Raw genomic sequence first — 17735 nt, 5'->3', positions numbered from 1 at the left:
TCCTAATAAGGAGTGGTCCCCTCCCACTCCAGCAGGTACTGCACGGTGCCCTGAGGCGTGACGCGGCGCGCCAGCACCTGGTAGCGCTCGCCGTTGGTGAGGCGGCCGGCCACGCCGAAGTAGGAGGAGATGGACGAGTGCAGCTGGGACGAGTCGCTAGGCAACTGGGACGCGTCCGACAGGAAGTGGGAGGAGTCGGAGGACAGCGCCGTGCCGTGGTTGGCTGCTTCGGACGCCTCGGGCTCCTCCTCCCCCGCCTCGCTGCGATTGGCCCACTGGCTGTAGCTGTTGCTCGGCAACTTCCTCTTCCGGCTGCCCACCCTCCTCCTGAGGACACACAGGTCAAAAGGTCAAAGGTCAAAGGTCAGCGACACATTCAGGCTCTCCGCCGGTTCACCAGCTCACATTCAAGACTTTTTAAGACCGTTATGGATGAAATTTAAGACTTTTTAAGACCATTTTAAGGCCTTTATGGATGAAATTTAAGACTTTTTAAGACCTTTTTAAGACCTTTATGGATGAAATTTAAGACTTTTTAAGACCTTTATGGATGAAATTTAAGACTTTTTAAGACCTTTATGGATGAAATTTAAGACTTTTTAAGAACTTTATGGATGAAATTTAAGACTTTTTAAGACCTTTATGGATGAAATTTAAGACCTTTTAAGACCTTTATGGATGAAATTTAAGACTTTTTAAGACCTTTATGGATGAAATTTAAGACTTTTTAAGAACTTTATGGATGAAATTTAAGACTTTTTAAGACCTTTATGGATGAAATTTAAGACCTTTTAAGACCTTTAAGGATGAAATTTAAGACTTTTTAAGACCTTTATGGATGAAATTTAAGACTTTTTAAGACCTTTATGGATGAAATTTAAGACTTTTTAAGAACTTTATGGATGAAATTTAAGACTTTTTAAGACCTTTATGGATGAAATTTAAGACCTTTTAAGACCTTTATGGATGAAATTTAAGACTTTTTAAGACCTTTATGGATGAAATTTAAGACTTTTTAAGAACTTTATGGATGAAATTTAAGACCTTTCTAAGACCATTATGGATGAAATTTAAGACTTTTTAAGACCTTTATGGATGAAATTTAAGACCTTTTAAGACCTTTATGGATGAAATTTAAGACTTTTTAAGACCTTTATGGATGAAATTTAAGACTTTTTAAGACCTTTATGGATGAAATTTAAGACCTTTTAAGACCTTTATGGATGAAATTTAAGACCTTTTAAGACCTTTATGGATGAAATTTAAGACCTTTTAAGACCTTTATGGATGAAATTTAAGACCTTTCTAAGACCATTATGGATGAAATTTAAGACTTTTTAAGACCTTTATGGATGAAATTTAAGACTTTTTAAGACCTTTATGGGTGAAATTTAAGACTTTTTAAGACCTTTATGGATGAAATTTAAGACTTTTTAAGACCTTTATGGATGACATTTAAGACTTTTTAAGACCATTACGGCAACTTCCTCTTCCTGCTGCCCACCCTCCTCCTGAGGACACAGAGGTCAGGGGTCAAAGGTCAGGCTGCAGCGGCAGCACCATTCATCCTATTAACCATTTTTCTACCATTGCAGTGAGTCTGGAAACATTATTTTAAGGCCGAAAAACTCTGCAATGTTACTTTAAGGCCTAAAATTTTGATTTTCAAATTTTAGACTTTTTAAGACTTTTTAAGACCCCACGGATAACCTGACATTGTGAGAGGGCGGGGCTACTGGATGATGAGGTCACCTGTACCTGTAGCGGTAGGAGGCGCTGGTGGTAGCGGAGCCAGACGTGGAGGCGTCGGTGGAGTCCTGGTCGATGCTGACGGTCCGACTGGACGTACTGAGGAGAGACACGGGGATCAGATGAGTATTGATTATTGATCATTGATCAGATGATTATTGATTATTGATCACTGATCAGTGATGCAGGCGGAGCTCCCGTCTCACCTCTTGAGGCTCTGCAGCTCGTCCAGCGTGAAGTCAAAGATGTTGGCCATGTGGTGGTTGGAGGTCCAGCTGCACGAGTACTCGTTCTGCAACAACACGTTAACACGTCAACACACGTTAACACACGTTAACACGTTAACACGTCAACATGTTAACACACGTTAACCAGTGGTGTAGTCTATGTGATACTCAGGTTTACTCAGTAAACCCACTACCAGTTTCTTCTCAATTTTTCTTTTTTACATTTTTAAAAAAAGAATTTTTACCACATTTTTCTATAATTTTTTGAGAAATTTTACCACTTTTTCTAGAATTCTTGAAAAAGTTTCTTCTCAGTTTTTTTAAACTATTACCACTATATACTATTTTTACTTTTACCACTTTTTTTTATTATTGTTTGACTTAATTTTTTTGTTGTTGAAATTTTACCACATTTTTCTAAAAAAAAAAAAAAAAAATTTGTATCACTTTTTTCTAAAATATTTTAAATGTTTTTTTGTTTATTTTTTTGAAATCTTACCACTTTTTTCTAGAAATGTTTGAACTTATCTGGAGAAATTGTACCACTTTTTCCCCCAGAAATTTCTCTATAATTTTTCAAAAATGTAGCTACGCCTAATTTAAAGGTACATTGATAGTTTGTGTATTTCTGGTGTTTTGTCCAATGGGGGTCCGTGGTCTAGTTTGTGGCAGTTTTGGGTCCTTGATATAAAACAGTTAGAGAACCACCGGTCTATGTGATACAAGTATGAACAGTTTACCACCTAAACAGCAGTTTACCCACTACAACACATTAGACTACACCACTGACGTCAACACACGTGAACACAACAGGAAGTAGAGGAGAAGACGTACGTTGGGGATGGCGTCCTCCAGCAGCCACTTGGACTTCCTCCTCTTCCTCTCCACTGATGCACTGAACACAAACACACAAACACAGCAGGTCGGTGCGTGGCCTCGCCTGTCGGCCTGTCGGCCCAGCCGTCACCATGGTAACGGAGCCACCCAAGGGCGTGGATCGGACTACACGCAGGCGTAGCTCACAGTCGGCCATATTGGAACGGGCAACTGTCTCTGACTCTGGCTGCAGCTGCAGTAGATGGTGATCCAGTCATCTGCACTAAAACAACCATTCATAACTCTGTAGCTATCACTTTAACTATTTGCATAATGTCACTATAATGTTACTTTTATATAAAAAAGTACATGATTAAAATTATACGTGATTCTAAGTAGCTGCATCATAACTGCATAGACGTTCATAAAGAATCAAACCGTTTTGTGGTCGTTATAGCAGAACATGCAGCAGAGGCTTAATGCTCTGAGGGAGAGAGTTGACCTTACCAAGATGGCCGCCGTGTGGCTACGCCGTGTCATTGGGCAGCAGCGGCGGGTGAGTCATCTAGTCTTCTTATACTGTATATATCTATGGAGCCACTTACCTGCTCTTGGCCACGCCCTTCTTGTCGTTCTGAGCGCGCTCAGGAAACAGCTTGGAGGGGGGCGAGGGGGGCACGCGCGTCCGCAGCCGGAAGATGCACTTCCTCTTCTTGATCTCCTTCCCACACAGGAACCTGCACAGAGGAGCAGCATCAGGACCGGGACATGTTAACGAGCTCTGGCCTGAGGATCACAGAGGTTACCACGGCAACTTGAGGTGGTTGCCAATGATGATAGGGACGTATTTAGGCTTACTGTGACAAAACGGTAACTCCTATCAGAACAAAACACAGATCAACGTTGCTCTAAGGACTTCCTGAAAAATGTGGTACGATTTGGTGTTTCTACAGTAAATATTTTGGAGACGCTGGCAGTTTTAAAACATCGGTCCGTTCTGCTTCTCTCAGAAAATATTTGTATTGGAGTCAATGAGGAGCAGAGACAGACGTGGCCGCACTTAGAGGCTCAGAGTTTAAATTCTGTAAGTCTCTCTGATATTTTGAGCACATGGTGAGAGACAGAACAAGTTTGTCTACAAATTCTGAAAAAATTATGTGTGTAGAGTGTAAATTGTGGCCGGGCCGAGTGTGGAAAGAGAAAAGTTGAATTTTTCTGGGCTCTGTCCCACTCTAACCAATGATGTCACCCACTCTGACGCGAACATTCCGTGCAATACACACCCATTATAAACTCATAATTTCTCCAAAAATGATCATGGTCATTGATCAGGGATTGATCAAAAACTATATGACCTGGACTTCCGCTTCCGCCCTGCTATGGAGCAGACGTAGGTCACAACAGCTCCCGTTTTATTCTACTTATTTAGCACCCTTCTTCGAATATATGCAGTAGGTCCTATATTTTGTGGTGATACAGATTTAGGGAAAACTTAATCTCGCTTCGACGCGGTGCCCTAGAAAGGTGAAACATAAGGTCCCGACGATAATCAGTTGCAGAGAAACGGCTAAGCTAACTATTGAAGAACATGGCGGAAGGCAGCCAACTAACCGTGGAGCTTCTCCGAGGCGAGCTCAAACTATCCCGTGAAGCAATTCTGGGTGATTTGAAAAATGAGATCTCCATCCTTCGTGCGGAGCTGTCTCAGGAAATCGAGGCCATACGCTCAGAAACAACTACGAGCTTTCAGACTCTGCGCCATGAAGTGGGGGATGAGCTGACCAATCTCCGGCAGGGACATGCCCAGGTCTCGGCCGAACAAACCAGCATGGCACACGGTCTCTCAGACGCCCTCGACCGTATACAGCAGCTGGAACAATCCAACGAACTGAAAACCAAGGAACTGAAGCAGCTGAAAGATAAATGCTTTGATCTGGAGAGCCGGAGTCGGCGGCAAAATCTGAGATTCATCGGCATTCCGGAGGGAGCTGAGGGCACTTCCCCCACGAAGTTTATGTCGGAGCTCATCCCAGAGCTCCTGGGAGCCGAGAATTTCCCCACTCCCGTGACGATTGACCGTGCTCACCGTTCCCTGGCTCCCAAACCTAAGAAAGGAGCCAGACCAAGACCAATAATAGTTCGGCTGCATTACTACGCCCAAAAAGAGAGGATTATGGGCATCGCAAGAGGCAAAACCCCCCTCAACTACCAGGGTTCCCCCGTGCATATCTATCCTGATCTCCCGGCAGAGATAAGCAAGATGCGGGCTACTTTCAACGCGATTAAAGCCAAGCTCAGAGAAGCCAAGGTGGAATACAGCCTCTTCTACCCTGCGGTCCTATCTGTCAACTTTAACGGGGTTCGATACACCTTCAACACTCCGCAGGCAGCGGAAGACTTCTACAAGGCAAAGATAGCTCCGCCGCAGACCGGATGATCACCTGTCTCTTTTCCTCTCTCGACGTGGGACATGTCAACCGTGTGAATAACTGTCGGGAGGACCACACATCCAGCCGTCGAAGACCGGTGGCATATCCTTTATTAACTCTGATGTTTATTGGGCTCAGGCCGGACATTGAAGTACGTCTGCTGTTGGAGGTGATAGACGACACCGCCGCACGTCGGGAGAAACGGTAATAAGACTGCAACTTTATGACCAATTCTCTATGACTCCGGGTAAGAACATTAAGTTGGTCAGTCTGTTCACCTGCCCTACAGTATTCACTCAAATGAAGCCTGGCCTGCTGATGGCTACTGATCACTACTGTTTAAAACACATATCCCTCCCTTTTTTCTTTTTCTTTTTTTTTGGTTTGGATCAGATTGTGGTTACATGTTTCAATGCTTTTCTGTATCCAATATAGCCTACTATTTGTGTAACATATGCTTATCAAGGTAAAATCAATATACTTTATTTTCTTTTTTTCTTTTTTTTTTGGATAAACCACCGCTTAATTTCACCTCTTTTTCAGAAGGGTGCAATGATTATTATTCTCTTAAATTCAGGGTGCTAATCTAAGGATAACTTGAAACTGAATAGCTGTAGTTCAGTTAGACAGTGCTGGAGCACTATGGTTAGTTTGAAACAAATGTGGGTATCTTTTACCTTTCAGTTGGGGAAAGGTAAGGGGGGTGGGAAAGTGGGTTATGGTTCTTTTCTATGGTTCTCGTTTTCCGTGTTAGCAGTTGCAGTGCTACTTTTGTTCATTGAGGTGTGGCTACATCATTTTATCTGGGGATAGGCTTATATGGTTGATTGTCATAAAGGTGAGGAGAGCTTGGTTCAATTTGTCACATGGAATGTGAAGGGAATGAATGGGGTGATTAAGCGTAGCAGAGTTTTGTCTCATCTTAAAAAATTAAAGGCGGACGTGGTGTTTTTACAAGAGACCCACTTAAGAAATAAAGATCATTGTTACTTACAAAGAGGGTGGGTAGGCCAGGTCTACCACTCCAGCTTTCAGGCCAGAGCCAGAGGAGCTGCCATTTTAATAAGTAAAACTACTCCTTTTGTTTGCTCACATTCCTTCTCTGATAGACAGGGTCGATATGTCGTAGTGGAGGGAAAGTTATACAATTTCCCACTCACTTTAGTTTGTGTATATGCACCTAATTACGATAATGATCAGTTTTTTTCTTCTCTATGGTCATCAATTCCAAATCTTAACACTCATAGCATAATCATTGGAGGAGATTTCAACTGTGTCTTAAATCCTAAATTAGACAGGTCCTCCAAAATCAGTCAGCCTCTCTCCAGGTCAGCAAAGAGTATTGAATCTTTTTTGAGAGACTATGGAGCTACTGACCCTTGGCGGTTCTCAAACCCGTCCACTCGCTGTTATTCTTTTTTCTCCCTGTTCATCAATCATACTCACGAATTGATTATTTCCTCATAGACCGCAAATTTTTACCATCTGTCAAGAAATGTGACTATGATGCAATAGTTATATCTGACCATGCCCCACACGTATTACAATTAGCATTCAAACAAAAATCAACTGCTGCTCCCTGGCGACTGAATAATCTCCTGTTAAAAGATGACGCTTTTGTGAAATTCATTTCAGCCCAGATAGAACAGTTTATTCCTCTGAACGATAACGGAGAAGTATCAAAAGGAACACTCTGGGAGGCTCTGAAAGCATATATCCGCGGCCAGATTATTTCTTATGCCAAATCCGCTCGCCGCAATCGCCTCAAACGTCTGGCCGAGATCTCAGATGAAATACTCAAGATTGACCATCAGCATTCAATATCACCCTCACCAGAACTTTACAATAAGAGGATCTCACTCCAGTCAGATTTTAATCTTTTATCTACTGAAGAATCGGCTAAATTATTAATGCAATCCAGATGTAAATGGTTTGAGCAGGGTGAGAAGGCCGGACGTCTATTAGCTCACCAGCTCCGTCAAACAGCTGCAACTAGACTCATAACAGAAATTCGCACGGCCTCTGGGGAAATACTCTCTGACGAACTAGAAATTAACAACGAATTCAAATCTTTCTATACTCGTCTTTACACCTCTGAGTCCAAAGGAGATTCCTCTTTAATAAATAATTTTCTAAACAAATTATCAATACCTACCATAGAACCGGATCACAAAACTAGCCTCGACGAGCCATTTTCATCAGAGGAATTAATTAGCGCAATTAAAAGTATGCAATGCTCTAAAACGCCTGGCCCAGATGGGTTTACCGCCGAATTTTTTAAAACCTTTGCAAATTTACTCTCCCCAGTATTGCTTGACACCTTTAATGAAGCCTTTACGTTGAAGACTCTTCCTCCAACTCTATATCAAGCCTCCATATCAGTCCTGTTAAAGGAAGGTAAAGACCCCAAAGAGCCAGGCTCCTACCGTCCTATTAGTCTCTTAAATGTAGACAACAAGATTTTAGCCAAAATGCTGGCCACACGATTGAGAAAATTCTACCTTCAATAATATCATCAGACCAGACCGGGTTTATTAAAAATCGTCATTTGTTTTTTAACCTTCGCAGACTGCTCAATATTTTGTACTCCCCTGGCCCAACTCCTCAGCGTCCAGAGGTTGTTATCTCTCTGGACGCTGAGAAAGCCTTCGATCGTATCGAATGGGACTTTCTCTTTGCAGTACTCGGAAAATTTGGTCTCGGAGACAACTTCACAACTTGGATCAGGCTGCTATATCTCTCCCCTCTTGCTTCCGTGACAACCAACTCCCTCAGATCTTCCTATTTCCCATTGCATCGAGGTACAAGGCAGGGCTGCCCCCTCTCTCCGTTGCTCTTTGTTTTAGCCATCGAACCGCTAGCCATTGCCTTACGTTCTCTCAAAGACTGTGAGGGAATTCATAGAGGAGAGGTAGAAAACAAATTATCGCTATATGCAGACGATCTTCTGTTATATGTCACTAATCCTTATAGATCGATCCCAAACATTATGTCCATTCTGAGAGACTACAGTGAGGTATCTGGCTACAAGCTTAATTTTTCCAAAAGTGAACTCTTCCCAGTTAATGAGTCTTCCCAGGGTCTTTCTTATTCACATTTGCCATTTAAAGTGTCAACAAAATCTTTTAAATATTTGGGTGTAGTAGTGACGAGAGGTTTTTCCAATCTTTTTAATGAAAACTTCAAGCCGCTACTTGAACGTACTTCCCGTGAACTTGAGAGATGGTCCCGTCTCCCCATTTCACTATCCGGCCGAATCAACGCTGTCAAGATGAACGTCCTTCCCAAGTTTTTATTCTTATTTAGAACTATTCCAATATTTATTCAAAAATCTTTCTTTACATCTGTGGATAAAATGATTTCTAGCTTTATTTGGAACAAAAAACACCCTAGAATTAGGAAAGCCTTTTTACAACACCCAAAGCATGATGGGGGAATGGGACTGCCTCACTTCCAGTCATATTACTGGTCATGTAACCTACATGCTATGTCTTTCTGGGTTCAATATGATAAACAGAATGAAGTCCCAGTTTGGGTACAAATGGAATGTAACTCATGTCATTCAACTTCCTTGTCTGCTCTTTTGTTTTCCCCGATGCCTCTGTCATTACAATATGTCAAAAACAACCCTGTTGTAACACACTCACTGAAGGTGTGGTCTGGTGTTAGAAAACGCTACGGCTGGCAAAATGGTTCATTACTCACCCCTGTTTACCCGAACCACCTGTTCTCCCCATCTATTGTTGATGACTCTTTTGGCATTTGGAAAAGAAATGGTATTTATAACATGAAAACCCTTTTTATAGACGGAATATTTCCTACATTTGAACAACTGAGAACTAAATTTAACCTGACACAATCCAATTTTTTTAGATTCCTTCAGATCCGTAATTTCATTAAAAACAAGATCCCCTCCTTCCCCTATTTGCCTAAGGAGTCACCTATGGAATCTGTCCTCTCCTTTGATCCTTCAAAGAGGGGTGCAGTAGCTTTTATCTATAAGTGCATGGCTAGTCTACAGAACCTTTCCCTGGAGACTCTGAGATCTACATGGGAGACAGACATAGGGGAGGCTATATCACCAGAACAGTGGGGATCAGCCCTGGATGGGGTGCACTCCAGCTCAATATGTGCCCGGCATGGAGTAATTCAATTTAAGGTAATACATCGCCTTCACTTCTCAAAAGTAAAACTTTCTAAAATATTTCCAGATGTAGACCCTACCTGTAACCGCTGTAAGCGTTCACCTGCCTCCCTAGCACACTCATTCTGGCAGTGTTCTAGCTTGTCCACTTACTGGAACTCCATCTTCAAAACTTTATCAGATGTTTTTCAATTGACAATCAGGCCAGACCCTTTAATTGCCATCTTTGGGGTGGCGGGGGTTAATAACAAAAATCTAGTCAGTACAAAACTTCGAATAACAAAATTTGTTACTCTATTGGCAAGAAGGTTGATTCTTCTTCAGTGGAAGTCACCCCACCCCCCGACCTGGACTCGATGGATGCAGGATGTGCTGCACCATCTCAGCCTTGAGAAACTGAGATTTACAGTGAATGGCTCCTTGGCCATGTTTTCAAAAGTCTGGCAGCCACTGATAGACTATATCAAAGACAAGCTCCTCACTCCCCCATCTCATATGCACAACAGTTAACTCCTGCTTCTAACCCTGGAATCTTCTCTGCAGTCATTATCATTTATTTATTTATTTTACTTAATTTCTTTTTTAATCCCACCTCAAGTAAACATCTGATGTTTCTGTAACTGCCTGTTCCTGTAATCTGTTTTTTGTTTTTTTCTCTGTTATGTTTTTTCTATGTCTGTTTGTATAACAAAAACCAATAAAAATATGTTGGAAAAAAAAAAAAAAAAAAACTATATGACCTATCAAAACGTGGAGTAATACGACAATACACAAGACTTGTGTCTACTGTTTAAAGTTTAAATGGAGTCTCTAGGTGAAAGTATGCCTGAGCAGTAGACGTTTGTTAAACTCCAATGATTGGTCTTTTTTGCTCTTTTTTCCCGCCCGTCCCATTGACTTCAATGCAAAATTTGGCGCAAATTCGTAAACTGTTGAGAAAAGTAATAGCACACCGATCCCGATCAAGACGCACGTTTTGATATATATATATATATCTTCGAGTTGCAGGACTAGTAGCGAATCGAAAATCGTCCGGAAGTAGGAAAAATAATACGTAGGAAAAAATCCACACAAAGCCCGGAGCGATGGCCCGTGGCCCTAATTACTCTGCCCACTATGTGTTTCTATGTGTTGCTATGTGCTGCTATGTGTTGCTATGTGCTGTTGTTCTTAACAGATGTTGACTGTGTGTGTTTTATGTGTATTGGATGTTTTTAAAGAGAGGTTTGAACTCTGAACTGCAGTCGTCATGGAGACCAGGTGAGCGGCGGCTCGTACTTGCTCTTGTACTTGTTGAGAGCGTCCAGCAGGTGCTGCCCCCTGTCTGCTGGAGGAGTGTTGGACAGCTGCACGCACACACACACACACACACACACACACACACACACACACAGACACACACAGGTTAGTTCAGGTTCACAGATTTAGATTTAGATTTATTTGTTTGCACAGTTAAAAAATTACACAAGTAAAAATAACAATTATGACAATTTATTTTTACATTTATATTTACAATTTAAGTGCGGGAAGAGGCGAAAACTCAAGGAGCTTATCAGGTGCCTCCACCTAACAATAAAATATTATATCATACTAAAGAATGAATACAGCTTTGTCTAGTCCAGGTCTAGTGTATATACTATATACTATATATATATATAAACTATATGTTAGGGCTGGGACGATACGCTTTTCTCCCGATTCGATTCTTCTACGATTTTTTGGATGGCGATTCGATTTAAATAGTGATTCTACGATATTGCCGATTCTCTCTATGATTTTTAGTCTTTAGCATTTTTAACATTTATCTGCACACAAATACTGTAGGAGCCTATAGATGAACATACTCCATTATAAAGTGAACTTAAACCCTTTACAAAACCTGGACTCTCTGTATGTAAAAAAGGCGAACAAATGCACATCGCACAATATTTAAAAACACCCCCCCCCCCCAAAAAAAAACAAAATCGTCAAAAAAGATATTGCGATATTTATGTGAATCGATTTTTTCTCCCACCCCTAATATATAGTATAGTATATAGGTCTTGTACCTTTCCGAGCTGCAGGTGGTCCCAGTTTGCGGAGACGAAGGCCAGGATCTCGTCCAGCTCGAAGTACTTCTTCTTGCTGCTGACGGACAGGTTGTAGAGCACCAGGTGGACCAGGTCGACCCAGCGGAGCGACAGACGCTTCACGTACTCAGAGCCCTTGTTGCAGACGGAGCAGAGGAACAGGTAGAACCTGCAGAGGAGATGGAGACGTGTCGTCAGGAGGACACGGAGCAACGGAGACATCCCACCATTCAGACATCCCACCATTTAGACATCCCACCATTCAGACATCCCACCATTCAGACATCCCACCATTCAGACATCCCACCATTCAGACATCCCACCATTCAGACATCCCACCATTCCAACATCCCACCATTCAGACATCCCACCATTCAGACATTCCACCATTTAGACATCCCACCATTCAGACATCCCACCATTCAGACATCCCACCATTCAGACATCCCACCATTCAGACATCCCACCATTTAGACATCCCACCATTCTGACATCCCACCATTCAGACATCCCACCTTTTTGATATCCCACCATTCAGACATCCCACCTTTTAGACATCCCACCATTCTGACATCCCACCATTCAGACATCCCACCTTTTAGACATCCCACCATTCAGACATCCCACCATTTAGACATCCCACCATTTAGACATCCCACCTTTTAGACATCCCACCTTTTTGATATCCCACCATTCAGACATCCCACCTTTTAGACATCCCACCATTCTGACATCCCACCATTCAGACATCCCACCTTTTAGACATCCCACCATTCAGACATCCCACCATTTAGACATCCCACCATTTAGACATCCCACCTTTTAGACATCCCACCATTCAGACATCCCACCTTTTAGACATCCCACCATTCTGACATCCCACCATCTGACATCCCACCATTCCAACATCCCACCATTTAGACATCCCACCATTCCAACATCCCACCATTCAGACATCCCACCTTTTAGACATCCCACCATTCAGACATCCCACCATTTAGACATCCCACCATTTAGACATCCCACCATTCAGACATCCCACCTTTTAGACATCCCACCATTCTGACATCCCACCATCTGACATCCCACCATTCCAACATCCCACCATTTAGACATCCCACCATTCAGACATTCCACCATTTAGACATCCCACCTTTTTGATATCCCACCATTTAGACATCCCACCATTCCAACATCCCACCATTCAGACATCCCACCATTTAGACATCCCACCATTTAGACATCCCACCATTCCAACATCCCACCATTTAGACATCCCACCATTCAGACATCCCACCATTTAGACATCCCACCATTCAGACATCCCACCATTCAGACATCCCACCATTTAGACATCCCACCATTTAGACATCCCACCATTTAGACATCCCACCATTCAGACATCCCACCATTTAGACATCCCACCATTCCAACATCCCACCATTCAGACATTCCACCATTTAGACATCCCACCATTTAGACATCCCACCATTCCAACATCCCACCATTTAGACATCCCACCATTCAGACATCCCACCATTTAGACATCCCACCATTCAGACATCCCACCATTTAGACATCCCACCATTCCAACATCCCACCATTTAGACATCCCACCATTTAGACATCCCACTATTTAGACATTCCACCACTCCGACATCCCACCATTTAGACATTCCACCACTCCGACATCCCACAATTTAGACATTCCACCATTTAGACATCCCACCATTCAGACATCCCACCATTTAGACATCCCACCATTCCAACATCCCACCATTTAGACATCCCACCATTCCGACATCCCACCATTTAGACATCCCACCATTTAGACATCCCACCACTTAGACATCCCACCATTCCGACATCCCACCACTTAGACATCCCACCATTCCGACATCCCACCATTCAGACATCCCACCATTTAGACATCCCACCACTTAGACATCCCACCATTCCGACATCCCACCACTTAGACATCCCACCACTTAGACATCCCACCATTCCGACATCCCACCATTCCGACATCCCACCACTTAGACATCCCACCATTCCGACATCCCACCATTCAGACATCCCACCATTTAGACATCCCACCACTTAGACATCCCACCATTCCGACATCCCACCACTTAGACATTCCACCATTCTGACGTCCCACCATTTAGACATCCCACCATTTAGACATCCCACCACTTAGACATCCCACCATTCCGACATCCCACCACTTAGACATCCCACCATTCCGACATCCCACCATTTAGACATCCCACCATTCCGACATCCCACCATGTCTACCTGTCTGTCTGTCTGTCTGTCTCACCTGTCTCCAAACAGCATGGCGTCCTGCAGACACTGGGTGCAGGCCTCGTGGAACCACTGCTGACACTTGAAGCACTGCAGCATCTTCAGGTACCACCTGCACACACACACACACACACACACACACACACACACACACACACACACACAAGTAAATAATAACTTGTTGCCAGGCAAAACTGTCAATATGTTTGAAAACAGAGATTGCAGATATGAACCTAAAAGGTATAGTACGTAGGAATTCCCCCCATCTAGCGGTGCGGTTGCATATCTGAACGTATTCTTGATGTTGCATTCAGGTGAAATGGGGCAGACGTCAGACAGACAACAGACGCTGCATGTAACAGGATAAACAAGTGGTCCGCCAGCACGAGGCAAAACAATACAGGCCTGACAACATGTTGTCATGGTGATGTGGTGTTGTTTTACCGTCTTTCTCTGGTGGAGTAAAATGACATCCGGTTGGTTTGCCGACGGCCGTCTGCCTGACTGCACCTGAATGCAACACCGGTGCCTCCGTCCTTCCTCACACTACACAGTGGTGACAGTTTTAACAGGCTGTTTCCGTGGTTACCTACGGTCACGATGCAACATGGCCGCCTCGGTTCGGTGCGTCGCCCACTTCTGTATTTGTAACGACTTGTAACAACTCATTCTAAGGAACCAGAAAGCTTTCATTCGTATGCGGGTGTGATTCACCTTCAGTGAAATACGGATTCATGAAAGACATGTTTGATTTTTGATAATAAAAAGCCAAATAAGTTACAGACTGGGACTTTAAAGGAATTTATGTTTAAAAAATGAAAAGCTTGGACAGTTATTAAATGTACATCCGTGTCTGTAGAAGGCTGCACATATGGAACAATCCTGAGAATGAATTGAAATGATGTGGGACTCTTCAGTAGGGGTGGGCGGATCGATTTAAAATATCGATAGTATCGATACTAACGTTGGTATTGGGTATTGATCGATACTTGTGTGATGAGATCGATTCTTAAGTTTCACTTTCTCTTCTGTACAACTCCAGGCATTTACAAAGTGACCGACGGGCCGTACAACACCGCTCTTCTCTCACTTCACTCATGCTCAATTAGCCCCTCCCCTTTCCTCCGCCCCCCCCCCCCCCTCCACTTTCACTCACTCACTGCGAGGCGAGCAGTGCACTGCTGTGGCTTCATGATTGTGCAGAGCAGAAGAGGAGTGACGTTTGGAGTTTTTTTTTACAGCTAATGTTATTTTTCGCAATTTAGCAGACTGATTAATAGAATAAGACAACTTTGTCCTGTGTTTTATTATCATCATAGACATGATTAATTAAAGGAAAACTTACAAAATAATTAAATAATCATGAAAATTGAAGTTTTTATTCAAATTTGCATATAGATGATGCTGCATGTAGATGGTAGTAGTAAAAAGTATTGGTATTGGTATCGGTATCGGCAATACTGGCCCTGTATTTACTTGGTATTGGATCGATACCAAATTTTGCAGTATCGCACAGCTCTACTCTTCAGAGATTTAACGGTCTCCTCAAAAACTAAATAATTGATCAATATAAACAAATGGCTTGAATTCTGGTACTGCAAGTGTTGTTCAGTTCTTAGTAGTAGGTGTTACAAGCCTCGACCTCCACTTAGATTTAAAGTTGTTCTTTATGTGGTTTTGTACTGTTGCTATGTCGACTGACTGAAATAAATCAAATGAAAGCCCTGTGTGTGTGTGGCCTTCTGTGATTGGCTCTTAGCCTGAGTCCTTCTGTGATTGGCTCTTACTCTCCGGGGCCGCCGCAGTAGCAGTAACACTGCTGCTGATTGGTCCGGTGCTGCGAGTCCCAGTCCAGAGAGTCCAGCTCGTAGAACAGAACCTGCTTCATGGACGACAGCGCGCGGGCGATAGGACCCTTCTTCAGAGCTCCGCCTTTCTGTGGGGGGGGGGGGGCACAGAGAGACAGGCTGTCAGATTATTTATTTATTTATTTATTTATTTATTTATTTATTAGGGACGACGGATGTAAATTAGCCGCCTGGCTATAATCTGGCATATTTACTGCAGAATAAAAAAATAATTCAAATAAAATGTTATTAGGGCCACGGGCCATCGCACCGGGCACTGGTCCCTGCAGCTATTAGGCTAGTGCACATCCAACAGTAAGAAGAAACAGTGTGTGTGTGTGTGTGTGTCTGTGTGTGTGTGTGTGTGTGTGTGTGTGGTTACCCTGACAGCCAGAGCGAAGACGCAGCGTCTACAGAACCAGGGACTCAGACTGTTGCTGCCCTCTACAGGTGGAACATGACACTGCTGATGGAAACCTGAGGAGGAGAGGAGACTCTATTTGACCACTATGTTCTTAACAGTGTTATCTTGGACTTTGTATTCAGTGTTTTAACGGTATTTCCTATATTTTATCTCTTATATGATCACAATTAGTGCATATTTTATTTATATTGTTATTTATAATGATGCGTCTCTATGTCACTATATGTCTCTGCATTGTATGTTTTTTACCTTTATGTGATTCTATGAGCTGCAACCCAAATTGCCCTTTGGGGACATGAAATAAACTGAACTGAACTGAACTGACTCAACCAATCACAGAGCTCTGTCTGTCTGTCTGTCTGTCTGTCTGTCTGTCTGTCTGTCTGTCTGTCTGTCTGTCTGTCTGTCTGTCTGTCTCACTCACCAATGCCACACTTTCCACAGATGAGGATTTTGTTGCTGTGATGTGATTGGTCGTCAGGATGCGACTCCACCTCTCGACACATGGAGCAGCGAGGCTCCTCCCCCGGAACACCAGCTGCAACGGGATTGGACGAGAGCTCGTTATGACAGACAACATAGCACTGAGACACACTGGGACCGGTGTAGCTACCAAATAAATGAAGTAGTGACCGGTGTAGCTACCAAATAAATGAAGTAGTGACCGGTGTAGCTACCAAATAAATGAAGTAGTGACCGGTGTAGCTACCAAATAAATGAAGTAGTGACCGGTGTAGCTACCAAATAAATGCAGTAGTGACCGGTGTAGCTACCAAATAAATGAAGTAGTGACCGGTGTAGCTACCAAATAAATGAAGTAGTGACCGGTGTAGCTACCAAATAAATGAAGTAGTGACCGGTGTAGCTACCAAATAAATGAAGTAGTGACCGGTGTAGCTACCAAATAAATGAAGTAGTGACCGGTGTAGCTACCAAATAAATGCAGTAGTGCAGCAGCCTCAATAAATGTGTCCAGGCTGCGTAGTGTGCAGAGTAGTGTCCGAAAGTGTTTTTTCATTTGACCAGTGAGTCACTATATTGAATTCACTATATTTGAGTAGGGAGTGGTTTAGGACACAACCTGGGTGTGTGTAACTGTCTGTCTGTCTGTCTGTCTGTCTGTCTGTCTGTCTGTCTGTCTGTCTGTCTCACCGTGCTGGATGTCCTTCCACAGGACCCAGAACTTGGAGTTGTCCTCGAAGGTGACGAAGCAGCTCTGCCTGGGGGGGCTCACCTGTCGACCAATCACAGCACAGACAGTTGGAAACAACCACCAATCGGAGCACAGTGAGTGCTTCAGCGTGTGTGTGTGTGCGTGTGTGTGTTACCCGCTGTATCTTGCCCAGGTAGTAGAGTCCGTCTGACCAATGACAGAGGACGAACTGTCCCATGCTCAGACTGGACGCCGCCCCCTCCTCGTCGCCGAGGCCACGCCCCCTCTGACAGGCCACGCCCCTCGGAGACACGTCCGGCTCCAAGCCACAGAAGTCAACCAGGTCCTCAAACATCCTGAGACAGACAGACAGGTGGTCAGACAGACAGACAGACAGGTGGTCAGAGAGACAGACAGGTAGACAGAGAGACAGGGGGTCAGAGAGACAGACAGGGGGTCAGAGAGACAGACAGGTAGACAGAGAGACAGACAGAGAGACAGGGGGTCAGAGAGACAGACAGGTAGACAGAGAGACAGACAGACAGACAGAGAGACAGACAGGTAGAGACA

At 43.5% G+C, this 17735-nt stretch overlaps 1 protein-coding gene across 1 annotated transcript; it reads right to left on the bottom strand.

Annotated features, from left to right (window-relative positions):
• On the bottom strand, nucleotides 1-17520 carry phf19 (PHD finger protein 19). The gene is made up of 13 exons (XM_085788051.1): nucleotides 17341-17520; nucleotides 17165-17246; nucleotides 16437-16550; nucleotides 15971-16065; nucleotides 15529-15677; nucleotides 13758-13853; nucleotides 11414-11603; nucleotides 10644-10711; nucleotides 3398-3529; nucleotides 2811-2871; nucleotides 1956-2041; nucleotides 1759-1848; nucleotides 1-327 (listed from the first exon to the last, which is right to left on the bottom strand). The coding sequence occupies exons 1-13, from the start codon at nucleotides 17518-17520 to the stop codon at nucleotides 3-5; spliced, it is 1668 nt and encodes a 555-aa protein (XP_085644177.1). The 3' UTR covers nucleotides 1-2.
• Between the last annotated feature and the right edge of the window lie 215 nt (nucleotides 17521-17735).

Source organism: Trachurus japonicus, chromosome 9 (genome assembly GCF_045865225.1).
Source record: "Trachurus japonicus isolate A0001 chromosome 9, Traja_1.0".
In the NCBI taxonomy this organism is placed as follows: Eukaryota; Metazoa; Chordata; class Actinopteri; order Carangiformes; family Carangidae; genus Trachurus; species Trachurus japonicus.
Note: the sequence above shows the minus strand (reverse complement) of the source record. Positions and strands in the feature narration are given on the sequence as shown.